A 20302-nucleotide genomic window follows, 5' to 3' on the forward strand; every position below is an offset into this window, starting at 1 on the left:
CATTTATAAGGATGTTGCCTGGACTGGGAGGCATGCCTTATGAAGATAGGTTGAGGGAGCTAGGTCTCTTCTCCCTGGAGAGACAAAGGTTGAGAGGTGACCTGATAGAGGTTTATAAAATGTTGAGAGAAATAGATAGGGTGGATTCTCGGAGGCTATTTCCCAGGGCTGAAATGGTCGCTATGAGAGGACACAGGTTTAAGGTGCTGGGAAGCAAGTACAGAGGAGATGTTAGGGGTAAGTTTTTCACTCAGAGGTTGGTGAGTGAGTGGAATCAGCTGCTGTCAGTGGTGGTAGAGGTGAACTCACTGGGGTCTTTTAAAAGACTTCTGGATGAGTATATGGGATATAGTTCTATGGCTTGGTAGGTATGGATGTGATCGGCACAACTTGTGGGCCGAAGGGCCTGTTTGTGCTGCAGTGTTCTATGTAAGTCAACATTGCATCTAATTTTTCTTTGTTGCGCACCTGTTCATTGCACTGTGCAGTCCCTTTAAGATTGCTGGGCACTGTAATTATGTACACATTAAGGGTGTTAAGACGTCTCACAACACCAAGTTAAAATCCAACAGATTTATTTGATATCACAAGCTTTCAGAGCACTGACTCACCTGATGAAGGAGCTGTGCTCCAAAAGCTCCTGCTATCAAACAAACCTGCTGGACTTTAACCTGGACAACAACTTACTGTATATTAACACTGCAATGAAGTTACTATGAAAATCCTCTAGTCGCCACATTCTGGTGCCTGTTCAGGTACACTGAGGGAGAATTTAGTGCGGCCAATGCACCTAACCAGACTGAGGGGGACAACCGGAGGAAACCCACGCAGACACAGGGAGAACAAAGAACAAACAGAATTACAGCACAGGAACAGATCCTTCAGCCCTATAAGCCTGCACCGACCATGCTGCCTGACTTAAATAAGACCTCCTACCCTTCCAGGGACCATATCCTTCTATTCCAATCCTATTCACGTACTTGTCAGACACCCCTTAAAAGTCACCACTACATCCATTTCCACCACCTCCCCCGGCAACGAGTTCCAGGCACCCCCTACTCTGTGTAAAAAATCTGCCTCGTACATCTCCTTTAAACCTTGCCCCTCGCACCTTAAACCTATGCCCTAGAACATGAAAACTCCACACAGACAGTGACCTAAGCTAGGAATTGAATCCAGGGGCCTGGCACTGTAAGGCAACAGTGTCAACCTCTGTGACACTATATCACCCCACCAATTGCTCACACAGCCCAGAGTACAGATTTAAAAGACATTCCTGGTCTAGTTTACTTTTCCTCCAACTCATTTTGCAATTTTGGTCATGTTAGCCACAGAAAAGCTCTCATTCTGAGCTGATAAACCACTCCCCACTTCATCCATCAAATACATTTCTGGAGAGCCCCTGCTACTTTGAATGTAGTAAAAAGTCTGACAACACCAGGTTTAAGTCCAACTTATTTATTTGATAGTACACTCACTAGCTTTTGGGGTTAGTCCCTTCATCAGGTGACCTGACGAAGGGACTAACCCCGAAAGCTAGTGAGTGTACTATCAAATAAATCGGTTGGACTGAAACCTGGTGTTGTCAGACTTTTTACTGTGTTTACCCCAGTCCAACACCAGCATATCCACATCATGACTTTGAATGTAATCAAACCTAGTCAACATGGTTTTATGAAAGATAAATCACGTTTGACAAATTTGTTCAAATTCTTTGAGGAACTAACAGAAACCTGCAGATATATTGGAGGAAGTGTGTTAGCATAGATTGAAAATAGTAACATTGTTACTGAGAGTTGGAATAAACGGGTCCGTTTCAGAGTGGAAAAGATGTAACTAGTGGAATACTGCACTATATTGTGAAAGTCCTGCATCATGTTGTCCACCAGAGGGCACTTGAACACCATGTAAATATTCTTACCTATTAGAAACCACTGGTTCCTCAGGTAATCAATCGTATTTGTGACTCCCGGTGTGAACTTCACATCAATGCTGGGGGTAGTGTCACACTCCCCACGATCTGAGATTGTAATACGCTCTGTTTTGGGACCCTCAAGTAACGGGAATGCGCTACCCCTCGGCTGTGAACACAAAAACAGCATTGAAAGAAGTTGTTGGAATGCATTGCAATTATAGAAGAACATGAAACATAGCATCAGGATTATCTATAAAATAACCCCTTAAATCACTAAACAATGCAAAACTTTTATTCCTTCAAGCACTGCCTCTTGGAAGCATCTTGTTCTCTCATTAAACACAAAGAAATTTTTTTTTACAAAATACACAGATTTCATATTGAAAGCTGGAGTTAGAGTCATTATTAAGCAGCAGGATAAAGTGAGGATAGAGAAAACCTGACCACACGTGAGAACTGTGCAATGGGATGTCTTAGCACAAACAAACTCTGTTCCTTACGCCCCAATAAGTTTAAAGTTTAAGTTTATTTCTTAGTCTCACAAGTAGGCTTACGTTAACACTGCAATGAAGTTGCTGTGAAAATCCCCTAGTCGCCACACTTCGACGCCTATTCGGGTACATGGAGAGAGAATTTAGCACAGCCAATGCACTTAACCAGCTAGTCTTTCAGACAGAGAGGAAATTAGAACACCTACAGGAAACCCATGCAGACACAGGGAGAACGTGCAGACTCCACACAGACAGTGACCCAAGCCAGGAATCGAACTCGGGTCCCTGGCGCTGTGAAGCTAACCACTGTGCCATTAAGCCGACCACAAACGTGAGCTAAAATAGGCAAGCTGGAATCAAAATTTATATAATCTTCTCAAAAAAGTAATTTTTTTGAAAATCAAAGGAAGTAATTGAAATGCTGATCAGTTGGTTAAAATAGTAAGCATTCGGTTAAATTAGCAATCTCTGCTGAGTTAACTGAGCCCAGCCAGAGTACCAACAGACGCAATGCAATTTTCTCTAGCATCTCTGGATTGGTAAAGGGCAAAGAACCATCAGCCAGAATCACCAGCCTGCTGAATGTTGAGGCAGCCGTCTCAAGCATGGGGCAGTGGGTGGACAGAGGATGAGGCATGGTCATACATACAAGAAGAGTGGCATTTATCAAAATGCAAAAGTCCAAACTGGTCCTTACCAAAGAGGAAATAAACCATGGAGGAAAACAAACAGTAGCTGATGTCTGCAATATGCCAACAAACGCCTTTGTTTCAATAAAGTTACAGATGAATAACAAAAACTTTCATTTTAAAACAAGAGGGGACACTGTATGGTACACAAATTTGCAACTGGATAAATAAAATTCCAAATACTTACTACAACAGCAACTCCTTCATGCACCAATGATGACGAGGCATACAAACTGGTTGAGTACTTTCCCACATACAGAGTTGGCCTAAAAATGAAGAAGAAAGTTAAGACTAAAGGGATTTCAGTGAGCCATCAGAATCCTCTGTCTTGTGTTATGAGAAAAGAGTGTGCACAGTGACAAAATACATAGTCAGGGAATTTTGCTATTTTTAACTTTTAAAGTATCCGTAAGCCACATCTTAACTGTCAGGAAAGGCAAGTGATCTGTTCTCACAGAATCGCCAATGATCTAGTCAGCTACAAGGACAAGTTCAACATCGCAGCTGATTGGCCATTTAATTTTACAACATCAGTATTGTGAAACTCAAGGGGAATCACTGGGTACACATCCCTGACCCCTCTGATGGCCTGTTAGTCCAGTTCCCCACTACAGAGTGTTCACAGAAGAGAGAGGGATATATGACAGGTGTTTAGATTCCTCCCAACCCCCCCTTCATCTAACCTCAATCATACAACTCCCCAACCGTTTATTCCTCATGCGCTTCTCCAACTTCCTGTTGAATGCCTGAAGTAGAACCTATAATTATTCAAACAAAAATGCATGTGTCTATGACACAGTTAATGACTGTGGAACGTAGGGACTGTTGTTATTGTAAGCAGTTGTTCTTTCCCCATAATGTCCTGTGATCAGCGATGACTATTTAATTGTTCTGTTTTTTGGTCTGGGTTTTTGAGGGAGGAATGTTGGCCAGTCCATCAGGAGAGAGCTCTGCTCTTCCACAAGTAATACCATGGGATTTTTAACATCAATTCATAGAGCGCCTGAAGTGGTCACTCGGACTACTGTGTCTATGCCAGTTCATAGAATCATAGAATCCCTACAGTGCAGGGAGAGGTCACAGATAGTGACCCAAACCAAGAATTGAACCTTGATTCCTGGCGTTGAGGTTTTTCACCCATAGCTTGGTCATTTTTTTCTTTTTAAATACATAAGCCAAATAAAGCAGCTTCTCCAATGACATTCGTTATTGGTTACGTAGACCCTGATGTCAGATTTTACATTGAATTATAACTTGCAGCTAGTTTGTTCAAACAAGTTACAGCATTCAGTATGGTTAAAAACTCAATGCAATGTCATAGATGTAATCAGCTAACGTGGATGGGGCTTCCACAAACAGGGTTATTGCTGCTCAGCACCAAATCTGCTTTGCACTGTTTGCCATTGTTCAGTTCTCTGCCAGCCTCTAGTAGGTGGAGTGCTTCAGAGAAGCAGTATCTTACCTTAAAGTGAAGTAGTATCTCCTTCACTAGAAGCATTCCATAATTTCCTCATTCCCAAACATATGATCACAATGCAACAGTGACAACAGGCCATAGTTACATTGTCAGTATAAGCACACTGTTGCAGCAGGACGCAATCAGGGAAGGGAAGTGTCCAGTTGCAAGGATTGGGACGGAACGGAAAGGAGATGTGATAGATTCCCCTGTTACTTGTCTCAGGTTGTCCTTTTACATATTGCTTATCTTTGCTCATACAATCCCTACAGCACAGGAGGCCACTCAGCCCATCAAATCTGCACTGACCACAATCCCACCCAGGCCCTATTCCCATAACCCCACATATTTACCCTACTAATCCCCTGATACTAGGGTCAATTTATCATGGCCAATCAACCTAAACCGCACATCTTTGGAGTGTGGGAGGAAACCCGAGCAACCGGAGAAAACCCACACAGACAAAGGGAGCACATGCAAATTCCATACAGTGACCTGAGGCCAAAATTCAACCCGGGTCCCTGGCACTGTGAGGCAGCAGTGCTAACCACTGTCCAACCACGTCACCTTGTGTGTACCAATTTTAACCAACATTTACATCCCCTCTGTCTTTACGATCGCCCTTCACCGTAACACTATAAATCTTATCCCATTTTCTTTGTCTTCAACATGGCAAAGGGTTGCCCAGACTGGAAACATTAGCTGTAGTCTGTCTCCACAGCTGCTGCCAGACCGCAGTATTTTGCTTTTAGGATGGAATCATGGTATGGTTCGATGAAGGTCATTCAAATCCTACTGAAATTTACACCCATGATATTGTCCCTTTTCACAATTCTGATGTATTATTGATACAGCTATTCTTCGATTGTTACGATACAAGACTATTGTTCAGTTTTACATTGCTCTGCAGAACTCACTAGCTTAGCAAGCTGTGATAGAATACTTACATCAGCTTTTGTTTGGTTTCTGCCTCTTTAGGAAAAGGATATTTCCACTTCGTGATGCGGCCCACCTCTCCCGACATGAATGTGAGGTAGCGGAGGGTTTCAATCCCGACATTTGTGTGCATCACTTTCCTCAGTCCTTCTCGTTGCCACATGTACATCGCCACCACAGGTGATGCATAATTCTGAATCCAAAGAATGTCACCTGATTCGCTGTCCACTGTCACCACCAGGCCATCTCCATTCGACACAAAGTGCAGCATTTCTACAAGGTGGTTAGAATTGGTACAGACAAAATGTTTAAGTGCATCGAAAGCATGATAGCAAAATGACACTACTGAAGACAAGGGGCTACACAAAAATGGCACATCAGGACAATCTTCTGGAGTTGGAGGGCTGGATACACGTGTCAAAACCGCAACTGTAAGAAGTCTCATAACACCAGGTTAAAGTCCAACAGGTTTACTTGGTAGTAAACGCCACTAAATGGTTACTCAGAACTGAGATGCTGCATCCTCCACGCAAGACACAATGCAAACATGTCACACTCCCACTTCCCATTTTGCCCTCATACTTTCCCCATCCTCCAAATTTCCTGCAAAATTAGTAAAGATTAATCTCTGTCAGGGCTTCACTGAAGTTAAAAGAAGCTGCTCGGGCAGTGACAGTAAAAAAATGATGTCAGTTGCAATGTAATACAGGTATGGCTACCTGGTGGTTACAGCAGTGGGCTAACAACCGAGAGATTGGGTGTGCTGAACCCTCCAAGGCAAGCTGTAAAACTGAATTCAATAAATCTTCTCATTTGTGGGCTAACATCAGAACATCAAAACTTGTGGGTACCCAAACAAAAGATCCAAAAGGTTCACCAATGTCCTTGAGGGAAGAGAACTTTAGGATCTGTTGTAATGTTCATAGAATAATAGAACTCTACAGTGCAGAAGGGGATCATTCAGCCCATCAAGCCTGCACTGACCACAATCCCACCCAGGCCCTATTCCTGTCATCCCACATATTTACCCTATTAATCCCCCTGACACTAAGGGGCAATTTAGCTTGGCCAATCAACCTAACCTACACATCTTTTGACTGTGGGAGAAAACCGGAGCACCTGGAGGAAACCCACACAGACATGGGGAGAATGTGCAAATTCCACATAGACAGTGACCCAAGCCAGGAATTGAACCGGATCCCTGGCGCTGAGAGGCAGCAGTGCTAACCACTGTTCTTTTTAATTAAATAAACAAGCAATGGGTCATCCTGACTCAAACTGTTGGCTCTATTCTCTCTCCACAGATGCTGTCAGACCTGCTGAGATTTTCCAGCACTTTTCTATTTGTGTGGTTAAGCAAATTCAGCTGTTTGAAGAACTAACTCACTCTGCCTGATCCGGGCAGCAAGTCCTGGTCCTTGCTACTCAATGCCCTCGAGGCAACGAGGGATGGACAATAAACAGAGCCATTGCCAGTGTAGCTCACATCTAAGGAGCAAATTCGCAAAAACTAAAAACTGAAATTAACAATAACTTTTCCAAGCTGCAGTGTAACGCTTGTGTTCATTAGTAAAATAGTCAATTTAGGTACAATACGAGCACAGAACTGATCACATGACTGTACAATTACTTTATATCTGCTGTTGCCAGGTAAAATTCTCAAAATGCACAGTAAGTTGCCTCTGCAGAGGCAGCAGAACAAGCAAACTGTTCAACTCAAAGTATTCTTACTGTATTCAGTGTCCTCATCAGGTAAGGTGGCAGAGTAATCGAAGTAGGTGGCATTCCATCGCAGTTCCCGGTTCTTGGTGTCATACATGGTGATCGTGTACTCTGAAAACAAGAACGGCACATCAACACAAAGCGGCCATTTGGGACTCGGGCACAGAAGGGATTGTGGGTGCTATTTATAGTCACTGGAATTCCATGTGCATTGAGATTAAACTGCATTCTGCCTCGGTCTGTGGCCAAGTTTCACTGATACTGCCCTAATCCAGTTGGACAGGGGCTCGTGCCAGAATGAAATGTGTTCCAATTTTTGGGGTTTTTTTTTTAACCATGTCACAATCCCAATCTTCTCTATGTGCTCCACACCACACATTCAGGTTTCCTCATCAATTTTCTCCCTTTCTGAAAAGCATCAATTCCTCATTCTTTCACACTGATATTCCAACTATCCTCCAGTACCTGCCTCTAAATGGCTAGTGTTCATAAGTGAACAGCGATAGGACAGTTTTGGTCCCCTCTCCCATTGCAGGTGTAAGGTTGTTCGGTCACATCACAGCTAGGAATCACCACATCCAACAGTGGATAGAAATCAAGATTCGTGGCCCATTTCCCTTCTCCCTCACTTACGGGAGTTGAGGTCAGTTCGAGTGCCTCTACCCTACTTTGAGATCAGCTAAATCTGGATTTGCCAAGCAACTTGCTGTTTGATGTGACCAAGCAGCTGCAGAAACATGCTGAGCCACTGGGGGGAACCAAAGTCACCCAACTGGACCAAAGCAAAGAAGCCAACACTTCTTTCAAGTTACTTGGGTGGTCCTCCCTCACCTGTGGCTTCTCCAACACACATTAGTGTTCATATATAAAGATATATCATGATGAATTGATTCATATTTTAAATGGATTGACAGGTGGTGCCTAAACTTTTCCCAGAGGTCCCTGCTTGATACACATTCCCCCTAAAAAGGAGAAAATTAATTAAAATCAATGAGGGGCAGCTATTATGAAAATACGCTCTGTCGGCAGTCACCAACTACAGGAGGACAAAAAGAAATAAGAGGAAGAAATAAGGAAAGATATTCTCCTGCTACCTCCCTCTTCCCTACAAACGTGTTTATGGGTACAGTTGATGAAACATCTCCACTGACATTGGTGCACTTTTGTCTTGACAAGATCTTGCTTTTAGGAGGAAATATTACCCCAGACTTTTGCTTCTAAAAGTGATCTGAAACTATCTCAAATTGACACCCAAGTTAATAACAGCCAATAGACAGACACAGGGCTGTGGGCACAGTGGTTAGCACTGCTGCCTCACAGCACCAGGGACCCGGGTTCGATTCTCAGCTCGAGTCATTGTCTGTGTGGAGTCTGCATGTTCTTCCAGTGTCTGCATGGGTTTCCTCCAGGTGTTCCGCTTTCCTCCCACAGTCTGAAAGACGGGCTGGTTAGGTATATTGACCTGAACAGGCGCCAGAGAGTGGCTAGTGGGGGAATTTCACAGTAACTTCATTGCAATGCTAATATAAGCCTTACTTGTGACTAATACATACAATAATAAACTAAGCTCATCCTTGCATTCAGCATTTGACCGTCTTTTCATGTTAGGCAGTCTACCCCGCTACACAAAATGCAAATAAGACAGCTCCTGTTTCATAAATAGAACTTCAACAAGCTAGCCCACAGGACAGTAACTATAATCACCCAATCTTGAGCTTGCACTGTGCTCTTTTAGGCTCAACTATAATCAAAGCAGGAGACAAATGGCAAGTACTTAAATCCATTCTAAAATCATTTCCTCAGGTAGACCCCATCTGGACAAACTAAAAAGGTGAATGCCATGGGGAAATGGAACAGAATCTAGAGTAACCTAGCTGTTTGCCATGATCAGGCTGCGTTGGATTTTACAATATGGTGATGAGCCCACAGGAGGAAATTAACTTTTGCAGACACTTTCATTCAAAATTAAACCCATCAAACATGGGAAATTTACTCAGAGGCTATTACATGCTGGCTTTTAGCGCACACACACACATGGGACAAATATACCTGTACGTCCAAGGTATAGGAGAGGTGTTGATGGACACATGCTTTCCGCAAAAGTAGCTGTTAATGTCTGCTGCTTTACACCAGTCATTGGGTCCACAACATACCAGATATCCTGCTTCTTTCCTGAGGGGAAATAAAATAAAACTGCCTTTGAATAAACTGCATCACGTTACTTCAGAAATTACCAACCTACTCTTCATAAGGCATACCAGTTGACATAGATCCAGGAGAACCAGCCAACTGGACACAAAATTGGCTTGCCGCTCGGAGACAAAGGGTGGTGGTAGAGGGTTGATTTTCCAGACTGGAGGTCTGTGACCAGTCATGTGCCGCAAAGATTGGTGCTGGGTTCACTGTTGTTTGTCAATAATATGAACAATTTGGATGAAAATATAGGAGGCGTCGTTAGTAAGTTTGCAGATGACACCAAAATTGGTGGCACAGCAGATAGCAAAGGTGGTTATATACCTGGGCCAGGATTGGCAGATGGTGTTTAATTCAGATAAATGCGAAGTGTTGCATTTTGGTAAGACAAACCAGGGCAGGACTTGTACAGTTAATGGTAGGGCCTGGGGAGTGTTGTCAAACAGAGCAAAACAAGGAAACTCTTGAAAGTGGTGTCCCAGGTAGACAGGGTAGTGAAGAATGCATTTGCCTTCATTGGTTAGAGTATTGAGTACAGGAGTTGGGACGTTATGTTAGAACTGTACAAGACATTGGTAAGGCCACTTTTGAAGTACATTGTACAATTCCGGTCATCCTGCTATAGGAAGAATCTTACTAAACTGGAAACGGTGCAAAAATATTTACAAGGATGTTACTGGGACTGGGAGGTTTGACTTAAGGAGAGCCTGGATAGAAAACAAAGAACAAACAGAACAAAGAAAAGCACAGTACAGGAACAGGCTCCTTTGGCCCTCCAAGCCTGTGCCGACCATGATGCTTTAACTAAACTAAAAAAAGGGCTGGGACTTATTCCCCTGGAGCGTAGGAGGGAAATTAGCCAAGGTGAATAGCCAAGGTCTTTTCTCCACATTAGGAGAATGCAAAACTAGAAGGCATAGGTTTAAGGTGAGAGGGAAAAGGTTTAAAAGGGATCTGAGAGGCAACTTTTCCCACACAAGGAGTAGTGCACATACGGAATGAGCTGCCAGAAGTGGTGGTAGAGGCAGGTACAATTACAAATTTAAAAAACATTTGGATAGGAACATGGACAGGGAAAAAGTTTAGAGGGATATGGGCCAAATGCAGGCAAACAGTACTAGTTCAGTTTTGGAAACCTAGCCAGCATGGACGAGTTGGGCCAAAGGGCCTGCTTCTGTGCTGTATATATCTATGACTTCAGATACAACTTCACAGCTTGATTCAAGCCTTCCATTTCTTGTACTCCCAGGTATAAAGCAAGCTAAATGTCACACGATTGTAGAGGCTGCTCAGCCAGTTCTACTGGAACAGTACTGATCTATAAATAACATCCCCTTAAGGAACACTTACAAAACAATTACTTCTCAACAGCCTACATTTTAAATTTACTTACCAAAACAACACCTATAACCCAATAATTGCAAGAACTAATTTAAGTTGCAGGGGGCTACCATAAAAATATCACAGAATGCACTCTTGAACTTAATCGCAACATCTACAATCCACTTTAGTGAGTCCATGAACAAAAAGATTTATGGTACCTGTTCTAATCAAATATTGAACTGTTCAAAGATTAGTGATTACCTAAAGCTTTGTTCACACTGAGGACTTTTTATAAACAGTCTGACTGGAATTAAAAGGTTTGAGTGACAGATCTCTGAGTAAACTATCACAGCTGACTAGCAGTGAATACGATTTGGAGATACTAATTCAAAAGTTGTTTCCAGACCTTTGTGATGTAGCAATCATGTCATCCATTAAATAAGCCACTTTTATTACCAGTATTCTCCCCCACTACCCCAGGTCACCCATAAACAACAGGTGGAAAAGGTTTATCCAATTTTTACAATATCTCACAACTTACAGTCTAGCAGAGACAGAACCAACATGGAGCTGATTATTGCTGGGTAATGGCCAATGTAGTCGCAGTACATCAATTTATAAAAGTAAAATACTGCAGCAGCTGGAATCTGAAACAAAAACAGAAAATGCTGCAAAATCTCAGCAGGTCTGACAGTGTCTGTGGAGAGAGAACAGAGCCAAAGTTGAGTCAGGATGATCCTTTTGGTCTGACAAAGGGCCATCCTACCTTGAAACATTAGCTCCATTCTCTCTCCATAGATGCTGTCAGGCTTTCTTTTTTATTCATTTGTGGGACATAGGCATTGCTGGCTGGCCAGCATTTATTGTCCATCCCTATTGCTCTTGAGCTGAGTGGCTTGCTAAGCCATTTCAGAAGGTAGTTGCGAGTCAACCGCACTGAAGTGGCTCTGGAGTCGCATGTTGGCCAAACCAGGTAAGAACAGCAGGTTTCCTTCCCTAAAGGATATCAGTGAACCAAATGGGCTTTTCTGGCAATCAACAACAGTTTCACAGTCATCAGTAGATTCTTAACTCCAGATATTTTTTATTGAATTCAAATTCCACCATCTGTCATGGCAGGATTTGAACCCGAGTTCCCAGAACATTAGCTGAGTTTCTGGATTAATAGTTCAACAATACCACAAGGCCATCATTGAGGGTCTGGATGACCCTTCGTCAGAGCTCTACTCTCCACAAATGCAGTCACGCCTGCTGAGATTTTCCAGCATTTTCTGTTTTTGTTTCAGATGCCAGTATCCGCAGTATTTTGCTTTATCAGAGTGTATTTGAAATTTATTTATCACAAACATTAAGGCTACATTTTGCAAACTTGTCCAATGCCTGCAAAGATTTCCTCCTTCCAACAAAGACAAGTGGTTGAGCATTGCATGTTGAAGTCTTCTTCCACACTCAGTTTTGGTATATGGTCTATAGCACATTTATCTTGGACAGGAATAGTTGTAATCAGAAAACAATTAAAGAGTAGTGTTTTGTGAAACTGGTAGTCTACTCACCCATGTATAGTACACCATCAGAACTTCGACAAGGTGATGCCTGAACCAATTCTGGAATTGTGAACGGAAGTTTCTGTAAAAGAGAATCAATGGCTGTAGTTCAATTGCAGAAACTGGAAACAAGTTTTACGTGAGGCAATACTGGAACTAAAAGGGGATGCATCACATAAAAAAAACGCACTAAAACCTAGCAGCAGAGTACATTCATTCTGAAATCAGGTATCTATAAAATCTCCAGGTCTGGAATCTATCGGACTGATTTGGAAAGAGGGGACCTGGCCTTGCCTGCAACTTCAGAGAGGCCAAGGGATAGCTGGTTTGGGGACATTAATAAACCTCCACAATGAAGCATTAACTGCTCTTCTAAAGTTGGTGAAAGACACATTTTTGAGGCAGATTAGAAAATTACACAGAATTTACAGCATAGAAAGAGGCCATTCAGCCCAATTAAACCTGACTATACCCACATTATTCCAGCCAAAATGCTTGATGCTCATACTTGAAATACATAAAGTCCAATATTCCAGCATTAACACTTACTAAGGTCAACAAACTAATTCAAAACAAGAATTAAAAGACTGCTTATTGATTGTAGAAGTATTTAGCAATTAGACTGGAGAAAATATCTTTTTGAACAGACACACATTTAAAGTCAAACAGGTGGGACTATATGAGCATTAGCTTACAGTCAGTCCTTCATTGTTTTTGCCTCCCAGTGTATAGAGGCTGCCATCATTAGGATCAGGAAGGAATGCCGGTCTGCAATGAAGAAATAAACAACTCATTGGCAACAGCATTTCTAATTATAGAAAATGATGAACCACCAGTCTCAGCTGGACCATTTGTCTACACAGTACAGAGATCGACAGATAGCAAAAACCCAGGTGTTGCAAACACAAAACCAACTGGATTACACACTGCTGACATTACCTTTCTGTGAAGAGGGGCACACTGCCGTTAAGAAGTGCCAATACCTACCCATTTAGCAAAATTTAATGTTATTCCCATGTCCTATAATGAAGCAATGTGGGAGAACAGTGTACACCCTGCCATGCAGTATAATGAAATAATGTGGGGGTAACACTGCTTCATTACAGTACATGGCAAGAACACCATACATCCTGCCATGTGCACGCAATACTGCACACTCCGTTGTAGTTCCTTTAGAAATGTGAAATTAAGTAAAACCTCTGCAGCAGACTCTAATCCAGTACTTGAGCTAAACAGGTCAAGCGAGTTCCTTTAGTTTGCATGTTTAATTCAGGTGGTTCAATTCCAGCAACAGTACCCTTAAAGACATTAAGGTCTTAAAGCATTGTCCGTCTAAACATTTAAGAACATAAGAAATAGGAGCAGAAGTAGGCCAACTAGCCCTTCGAGCCTGCCCCGCCATTCAATAAGATCATGGCTGATCTGTCGTGGCTCAGTTCCACATTCCCGCCCTCTCCCCATAACCCTTAATCCCCTCTCTTATCAAAAACCCATCAACCCGCGTCTTAAAAATATTCAGCGAGGTATCCTCCACCACTTCAACGGGCAGAGAATTCCAGAGATTCACCACCCTTTGAGTGCACCCTTTGCCCAGGTTCTCCAGCGCTCAGTAAGTGGAGATACCCTGGGTCCTTGACCTTATACGTAAACAGATGTATAGTCACACTAAAACTTACTCTGTTAGATGCATGGGCACTTGAAGCACAGGATCTGTACAAGACAAAAAAAAAGACACTAAGTTTATAATTACACAGTAACACAAAAATAAATAGGACAATGCAAATTATGAAGTCACCTAGAATTTCCATCGTTCCTGGTCCTAAAAGTTTTTTTTTAAACTCATTAAGTTACAAAGTCATAGATTAATTATCAAGGTTCCAGATTATACAAATCCCTGCTCAGGAAAAGGTAACCACTTCACATTTGTTAAAAAAATGCACCAAGAGTATTAATGGAAAAACATGTCTATATAATGGACTAAATGGCAATTTGATTTTATTCATTCATGGGATGGAAGTGTTACTGGCTGGGCCAGCATTTATTGCCCATCCCTAACTGCCCTCAAGAAGATGGTTGTCAGCTATCTTCTTGAACTGATGCAGTTCATGCCTGCATCAATAGAGGCTCCAAGTTACTGACTGTGGGTTCTGTAGGCTGATGAGCCTGATCATAGAGCCTCAGCTTTGACCATACACATGGCAGATGTTTCTTGGAGGTGGGTTCAGTCCTTGGACTCCAGGTTGCTGGTATTCCTTCCTCAGACTCCTTTTCCAGGCCTCCTATTGTCATTAGATTCCTCAAAGAATTGTGTCCCTTTACTCAGGAGGTTTCTCCAACTAGCTCTCTTCTGAGCAACACCGCTATTTGTATTTCTTGAAGGTAAGCCTTCAGGGTGTTTCTGAAGCGCTTCTTTTGTCCTCTTGTTCAGGAGCCTATCTTGAGCTAGACAAAGAAGAGTTGCTTTGGCAGTGAGGACTTTGACATCGTAAGCACATGGCCAGCCTAGCACAGTTGGTTTCAGATGATCATGGCCTTGATGCTGGTACTCTTGGCTCCTTCAAGTACGCTGATGTTAGTGCGCCTGTCCTCCCAGCTGATGCGGAGAAATCATCTCAGACAACATTGATGGTACTTCACCAAGACCTTGAAGTAGCTTCTGTATGAATCCAAGTTTCTGAGCTGAAGAGAAGAGCTGGGAGGACAACTGCCTCGTATATGAGGATCTTGGTGTCAGCACAAATGTTGCAGTCATCGAAAACTCTCGTCCTTATGGGTCCAAAAGTGGCACTTGCAGATTGAATGTGATGTTGAATCTCTGCATCAATGTCAACTTTACATGAGATGGCTTCCCAGATAGAGGAAATGTTCCACTTTTGGGAGGGTTTCTCCAGTGATCTTGAAGGAAAGAGGAACAGAACTTTCCCTAGGGTGGTTGGTAAAGGACTTGAATATTGAGGTTGAGGCACAGACCCATTTTTCGCTATGCTCCCACGAAGGTATCAAACATGACTTGGAGATTCTCTTCTGAGAGAGTGGACATGGCGATGTCATCCGCACGAGTTCCATGAGTGATGTCAGTGTTGTTTTCTTCTTGGGTTTGAATAGGTTGAGGTTGAAAAATATTCCATCCATCCTACAGATGATGTCCACTCCACTGGGAAGCTTGTTCTTGGCTAAATAAAGGATGGTGGCGATGAAGATGTAGAAAAGGGTGAGGGTAATAATACATATTAAATTTAAACAGCTATTAAAGGAAATGAACAGTTAAAAAGACAGGAATACCTTTATACTTAAGAGTTCTTCCACCAACATTTCGTACAAGGCATTGGCAGAAATAAACTCCAAAGTAAAACCCCTTTTTAAGGCAATAGTCCATATGTATTTTCTAATCTATAAAACTTCCAGTAACGTTGCCACACAATGCCCTGCTGCTCTACAGGAAATCTCAACCAGGCTCTCCTTTCAGAGGATGGTGCTCACAGGTCTGACTTCAGCAAGCTCTATCTTAGTCAAGATCTCACCATGACACCCAACTGCCTTCAGTCTTACTTTAAATATGCTTTTTCACATTGATCTTCCACTCCAAACTTTAGATGGTCCTCTTTCCAAAACTGCATAACGTTTTTTATATTGCTTGCTTTATATTTCTAAAGTAAACTTAGTAATTTGCCTCACACATTTATGATTTTCCAATTGTATACATTTCTTTTGAAATTCAACAGCCAACTTTAAAATCACTTCATTTCTCTGCCAAATGTAAATTCCTAGTCAGGCCGATTCCCTGGCCCCCTGTTCATTGTAAAAAGTCTGACAACACCAGGTTTTAGTCCAACCTATTTATTTGATAATATACTCACTAGCTTTCAGGGTTACCCCCTTCGTCAGGTGAATGGAGAGTTCTGGCCTCAGACAGAGCATATAAAGCACAGACAGTTTAGAGATTACTGATTAAAATGCGAATCCTTACACCTTACACCTAACCTGCTGTTCAAGACCTGAAGTGGCTGATGATGTGAGTGGAAGGAGCACTGATCACAGTTTAAAGAGATGTGTATTGTCTCCAGACAGTACAGTAAGTGAGGTTTTGCAAACCCAGGCAAGTCACGGGGGTTACAGATAGTGCGACATGAACCCAAGATCCCTGTTGAGGCCGTCCTCATGTGTGCGGAACTTGGCTATCAGTCTCTGCTCAGCGACTCTGCGCTGTCGTGTGTCGTGAAGGCCGCCTTGGAGAATGCTTACCCGAAGGTCAGAGGCTGAATGCCCGTGACCACTGAAGTGTTCGCCAACAGGAAGGGAACAGTCTTGCCTGGTGACTGTCGAGCGATGTTCATTCATCCGTTGTCGTAGCGTCTGCATGGTCTCCCCAATGTACCATGCTTCGGGACATCCTTTCTTGCAACGTATCAGGTAGACAATGTTGGCCGAGTTGCAAGAGTATTTACCATGTACCTGGTGGATGGTATTCTCACGTGTGATGATGGTATCCATGTCGATGATCCGGCATGTCTTGCAGAGGTTGCTGTGACAGGGTTGTGTGGTATTGTGGTCACTGTTCTCCTGAAGGCTGGGTAGTTTGCTGCGAACAATGGTCTGTTTGAGGTTGTGTGGTTGTCTGAAAGCAAGAAGTGGGGGTGTGGGGGTGTTTGCAAAACCTCACTTACTGTACTGTCTGGAGACAATACACATCTCTTTAAACTGTGATCAGTGCTCCTTCCACTCACATCATCAGCCACTTCAGGTCTTGAACAGCAGGTTAGGTGTAAGGATTCGCATTTTAATCAGTAATCTCTAAACTGTCTGTGCTTTATATGCTCTGTCTGAGGCCAGAACTCTCCATTCACCTGACGAAGGGGGTAACCCCGAAAGCTAGTGAGTATATTATCAAATAAATAGGTTGGACTAAAACCTGGTGTTGTCAGACTTTTTACTGTGTTTACGCCAGTCCAACGCCGGCATACCCACATCATGACCCCTGTTCATTACCATTTCAACCACTTGCCTTCATATATGTTTGTACCAGCACAGACCAAGCTTTAAAGAACATAGCTGCCTGACTGGGCTGTGGCACATGGCAAGGGAACCAACAAGAGGAAGGAGTGCAGGTTAATGATAATTCCTAGTATCAAAAAAAAGCAAAAAGATATGAGTGATAATATTATATAGAAGTCATATTGCACCAAGGACTCGTACAAGGCAGGTGGGGGAAGTTGGATAACAAAACAAACTTAAAGGCTTTATATCTGAATGCAAAAAGCATCCTGGATAAAATTAATGAGTTAACTTTGCAAATAGAGACAAATTAGTGGTGATTACTGAGATGTGGTTGCAGGGAAATGAAGTTAGGGAATTGAATATTCAAGGATACTCAGTATTTTGGAAGAAAAAGGAGGTGGTGTATCTTTGTTGGCTAAAAAGAGATCAGTGCTGTAGTGAAAAATGATATAGACACTAGAGTCCAAGATATAGATTTAATCTGGATAGAAACCAGAAAAAGCAAAGGAAAAAAGTCCCCGATGGGAGTGATCTATAAGTCCCAAACAGTAGTTCAACAGTAGGACCCAGTAAGAAAGGTATGACAATAGTTATGGGTGATTTGACAACTTGGTTAGCACAAATGTCACATAATTACAGAAATATTGCTGTTATTCTATGGGACACGCTGCAGTAAACTGGCTGGCATCAGAACAGTATGTTTACTGACCCAGTAGCAGAGTCAGCAAGGTCCAGAACATAGCCATGCACAACATGCTAGCTGTTACTTTAAAAAATAACAGACAAGTTTATCTTCATGGTTCCACCAGCTGTTTAAGATCCACTATGCAAAGCCAATGTTTGCACATTATAAATGACACAGCTGCCTCTTCGTGACAAATTCTTGGTATGAATTAGAAGAGTTTTAGTATGTTGGAGGTTTGATCACCCCAGTCAGAGTTTTGTGGCAGACTCCATTGAGAAATGGTAGCAGCCTTAAGAGAAACAGCTAATCTACATCATTACAGGCCAGTAAGCTGAACTGTAGTCATTAATTAAGGATTAAATAATCACAGAGAAAAAAAAAGAGGTAACTAGTAGGAATTTCAAAAGTAATAATCATGCCTGAGAAATCTCCCAAAATTCTTTTGAGGTGGTAACATGTGCTGTATGGGCTTTAAGAAAGCACACGGAGGATGATTACTACCAAAGTTTAAAGGATGGAATTAGGGTTGGCGGTAGAAAAAAATTATTCAAAATTGTTTAGATGGGAAGAGAGAGAGAAACTAAGGACAGTTTTTAAAGAGTGGTTTGCTGTAGGTGGTTGTTCATTTCTAGTTTGATGTCTGCTCACTTTGGGAAGTGATGTGAATAGAGGGCTAGAGGGTGCGGTGCCAAAATTTGTACATCTCAGCAAAAATAGGAGAAAAACAAATTTCTTACAAGTCCAAAGGCAGCCATAAAGGAATAGTTATGAGGTATAGCAATGTTTAATGTTTAAAGTTTATTTATTAGTGTCACAACTAAGCTTACGTTAAATTAACACTGCAATGAAGTTACTGTGAAAATCTCCTAGTCACCACACTCTGGTGCCTGTGCAGGTACACGGAGGGAGAATTTAGCATGGCCAATGCACCTAACCTGCAAGTCTTCCGGACTGTGGGAGGAAACCATGGAGACATGGGGAGAAGGTGCAGACTTCACACAGATGGTGATCCAAGCCGGGAATTGAACCCAGGTCCCTGGCACTGTGAGGCAGCAGTACTAACCACTGTGCCACCCCTGGGGAATGGGGTAAGAAATAGATTTAATTCAAATGGTTCCATAATGTGTTACAATCCCAGTTGATGTTATAACTGGACAGGAAAATCCCAGAATGGAACCCTTGCTGAAAAGATTGTAATTTTTTACTTTCTCTAGAAAATGTAAAGGAAGAGTGCCACAGGACCATTAACTAGTTTGAACAATAAGGAAAAAAGTATTAAACATGGAAAGTTTGATATGGTACCATATTCCTGTACTCCCCTTTGTTTCACGAATATATACAGAGTTTAAGGCCAGCAAGAGTCTAATTTAACTTGTGCTAACCTTGGATATAGAACCTAACATCAAGTCCAGTTGATGGTCAATTATTGTGATACACTTGCACTGCCTTTATAACCTCATATTAGTTCCTTAATACCTACATAAATACGTATTACAAAGTATATCTTAGGCTATAATAGTCTTAGTAACACACAGTCTGGTTATAGTAAGACACTCTCCACTCTGAACCAAATGGCCAATGCCACTCAACGGATTTTCCATGGAGTTCTCTCAGAATATTCCCAGATGATTGTCACGAGTTTCCAAACTCCGCTCACAAAAGACACACCCTTTCAAATATTCTTTTAAATAAAAGTTTTCCCTCAGTTGCTTCCATCATCAATTTGCTTCAAGTTTTTACGTCTCTCCTTTCAGGGTTTCTTTGTTTAATTATCAATTCTCAGACTGTATAAAGATAGCACCAACCGTTTGATTTACCTCTGACAATCAGATTTCCTACTTTAAATCTAGCTACTGCAGATGTCTCTTCAACGTAGACGGCTTTATCTGTTTTTCCCTCGAATTCTCCTGAACAGCACTGTGTTCAACTTCTTGGTCTCTGTTCCTTTAACTTCAATCTCGCCATGGCATTATATTGTCCCAGTTCCCAGATTATCTGGATTTTATCTGGTTTTTGAAAAGTTTGCCTTTTTGCAGCCCATGTCCTGTCTGATTTTCCTAGCACAGCTGAGATGTTCACTCAGCAACTTATCTTCAACAGCAATATATCCAGCTAAAAATTAAACTCAAAATGCCTTCCAACCTCAAGGGAGCCTCGGCTGCTAAGCAACGACTATGCTCCTCTAAGTTTTTGTTTACTTTTCACACAGTAACTTCTCTAAGCACAATAAGAGTGCACTTTGAATTGACACCAAAACACCTGCACATACATTTGTCTCACATGAATCTAACTATTGGTTTACCCTTCCTTTCACAGACATATTAAACCTCCTTAAAGCTTTACATTATTTATA

At 42.1% G+C, this 20302-nt stretch overlaps 1 protein-coding gene across 1 annotated transcript in view; it reads right to left on the minus strand.

Moving 5' to 3' along the window:
- Positions 1 to 20302, minus strand: part of ern1 (endoplasmic reticulum to nucleus signaling 1) — a 94091-nt gene that overhangs the window by 33634 nt on the left and 40155 nt on the right. The window contains exons 3-10 of the mRNA XM_080209343.1: positions 13946 to 13979; positions 12965 to 13037; positions 12279 to 12351; positions 9259 to 9381; positions 7219 to 7320; positions 5499 to 5760; positions 3283 to 3361; positions 1922 to 2081 (exon numbers count right to left, since the gene is read on the minus strand). Coding sequence (XP_080065469.1) covers positions 1922 to 2081; positions 3283 to 3361; positions 5499 to 5760; positions 7219 to 7320; positions 9259 to 9381; positions 12279 to 12351; positions 12965 to 13037; positions 13946 to 13979 — 906 coding nt within the window. The remainder of the gene's footprint in view (positions 1 to 1921; positions 2082 to 3282; positions 3362 to 5498; positions 5761 to 7218; positions 7321 to 9258; positions 9382 to 12278; positions 12352 to 12964; positions 13038 to 13945; positions 13980 to 20302) is intronic.

Source organism: Carcharhinus amblyrhynchos, chromosome 21, assembly GCF_965287045.1.
Source record: "Carcharhinus amblyrhynchos chromosome 21, sCarAmb.v2.hapA, whole genome shotgun sequence".
In the NCBI taxonomy this organism is placed as follows: Eukaryota; Metazoa; Chordata; class Chondrichthyes; order Carcharhiniformes; family Carcharhinidae; genus Carcharhinus; species Carcharhinus amblyrhynchos.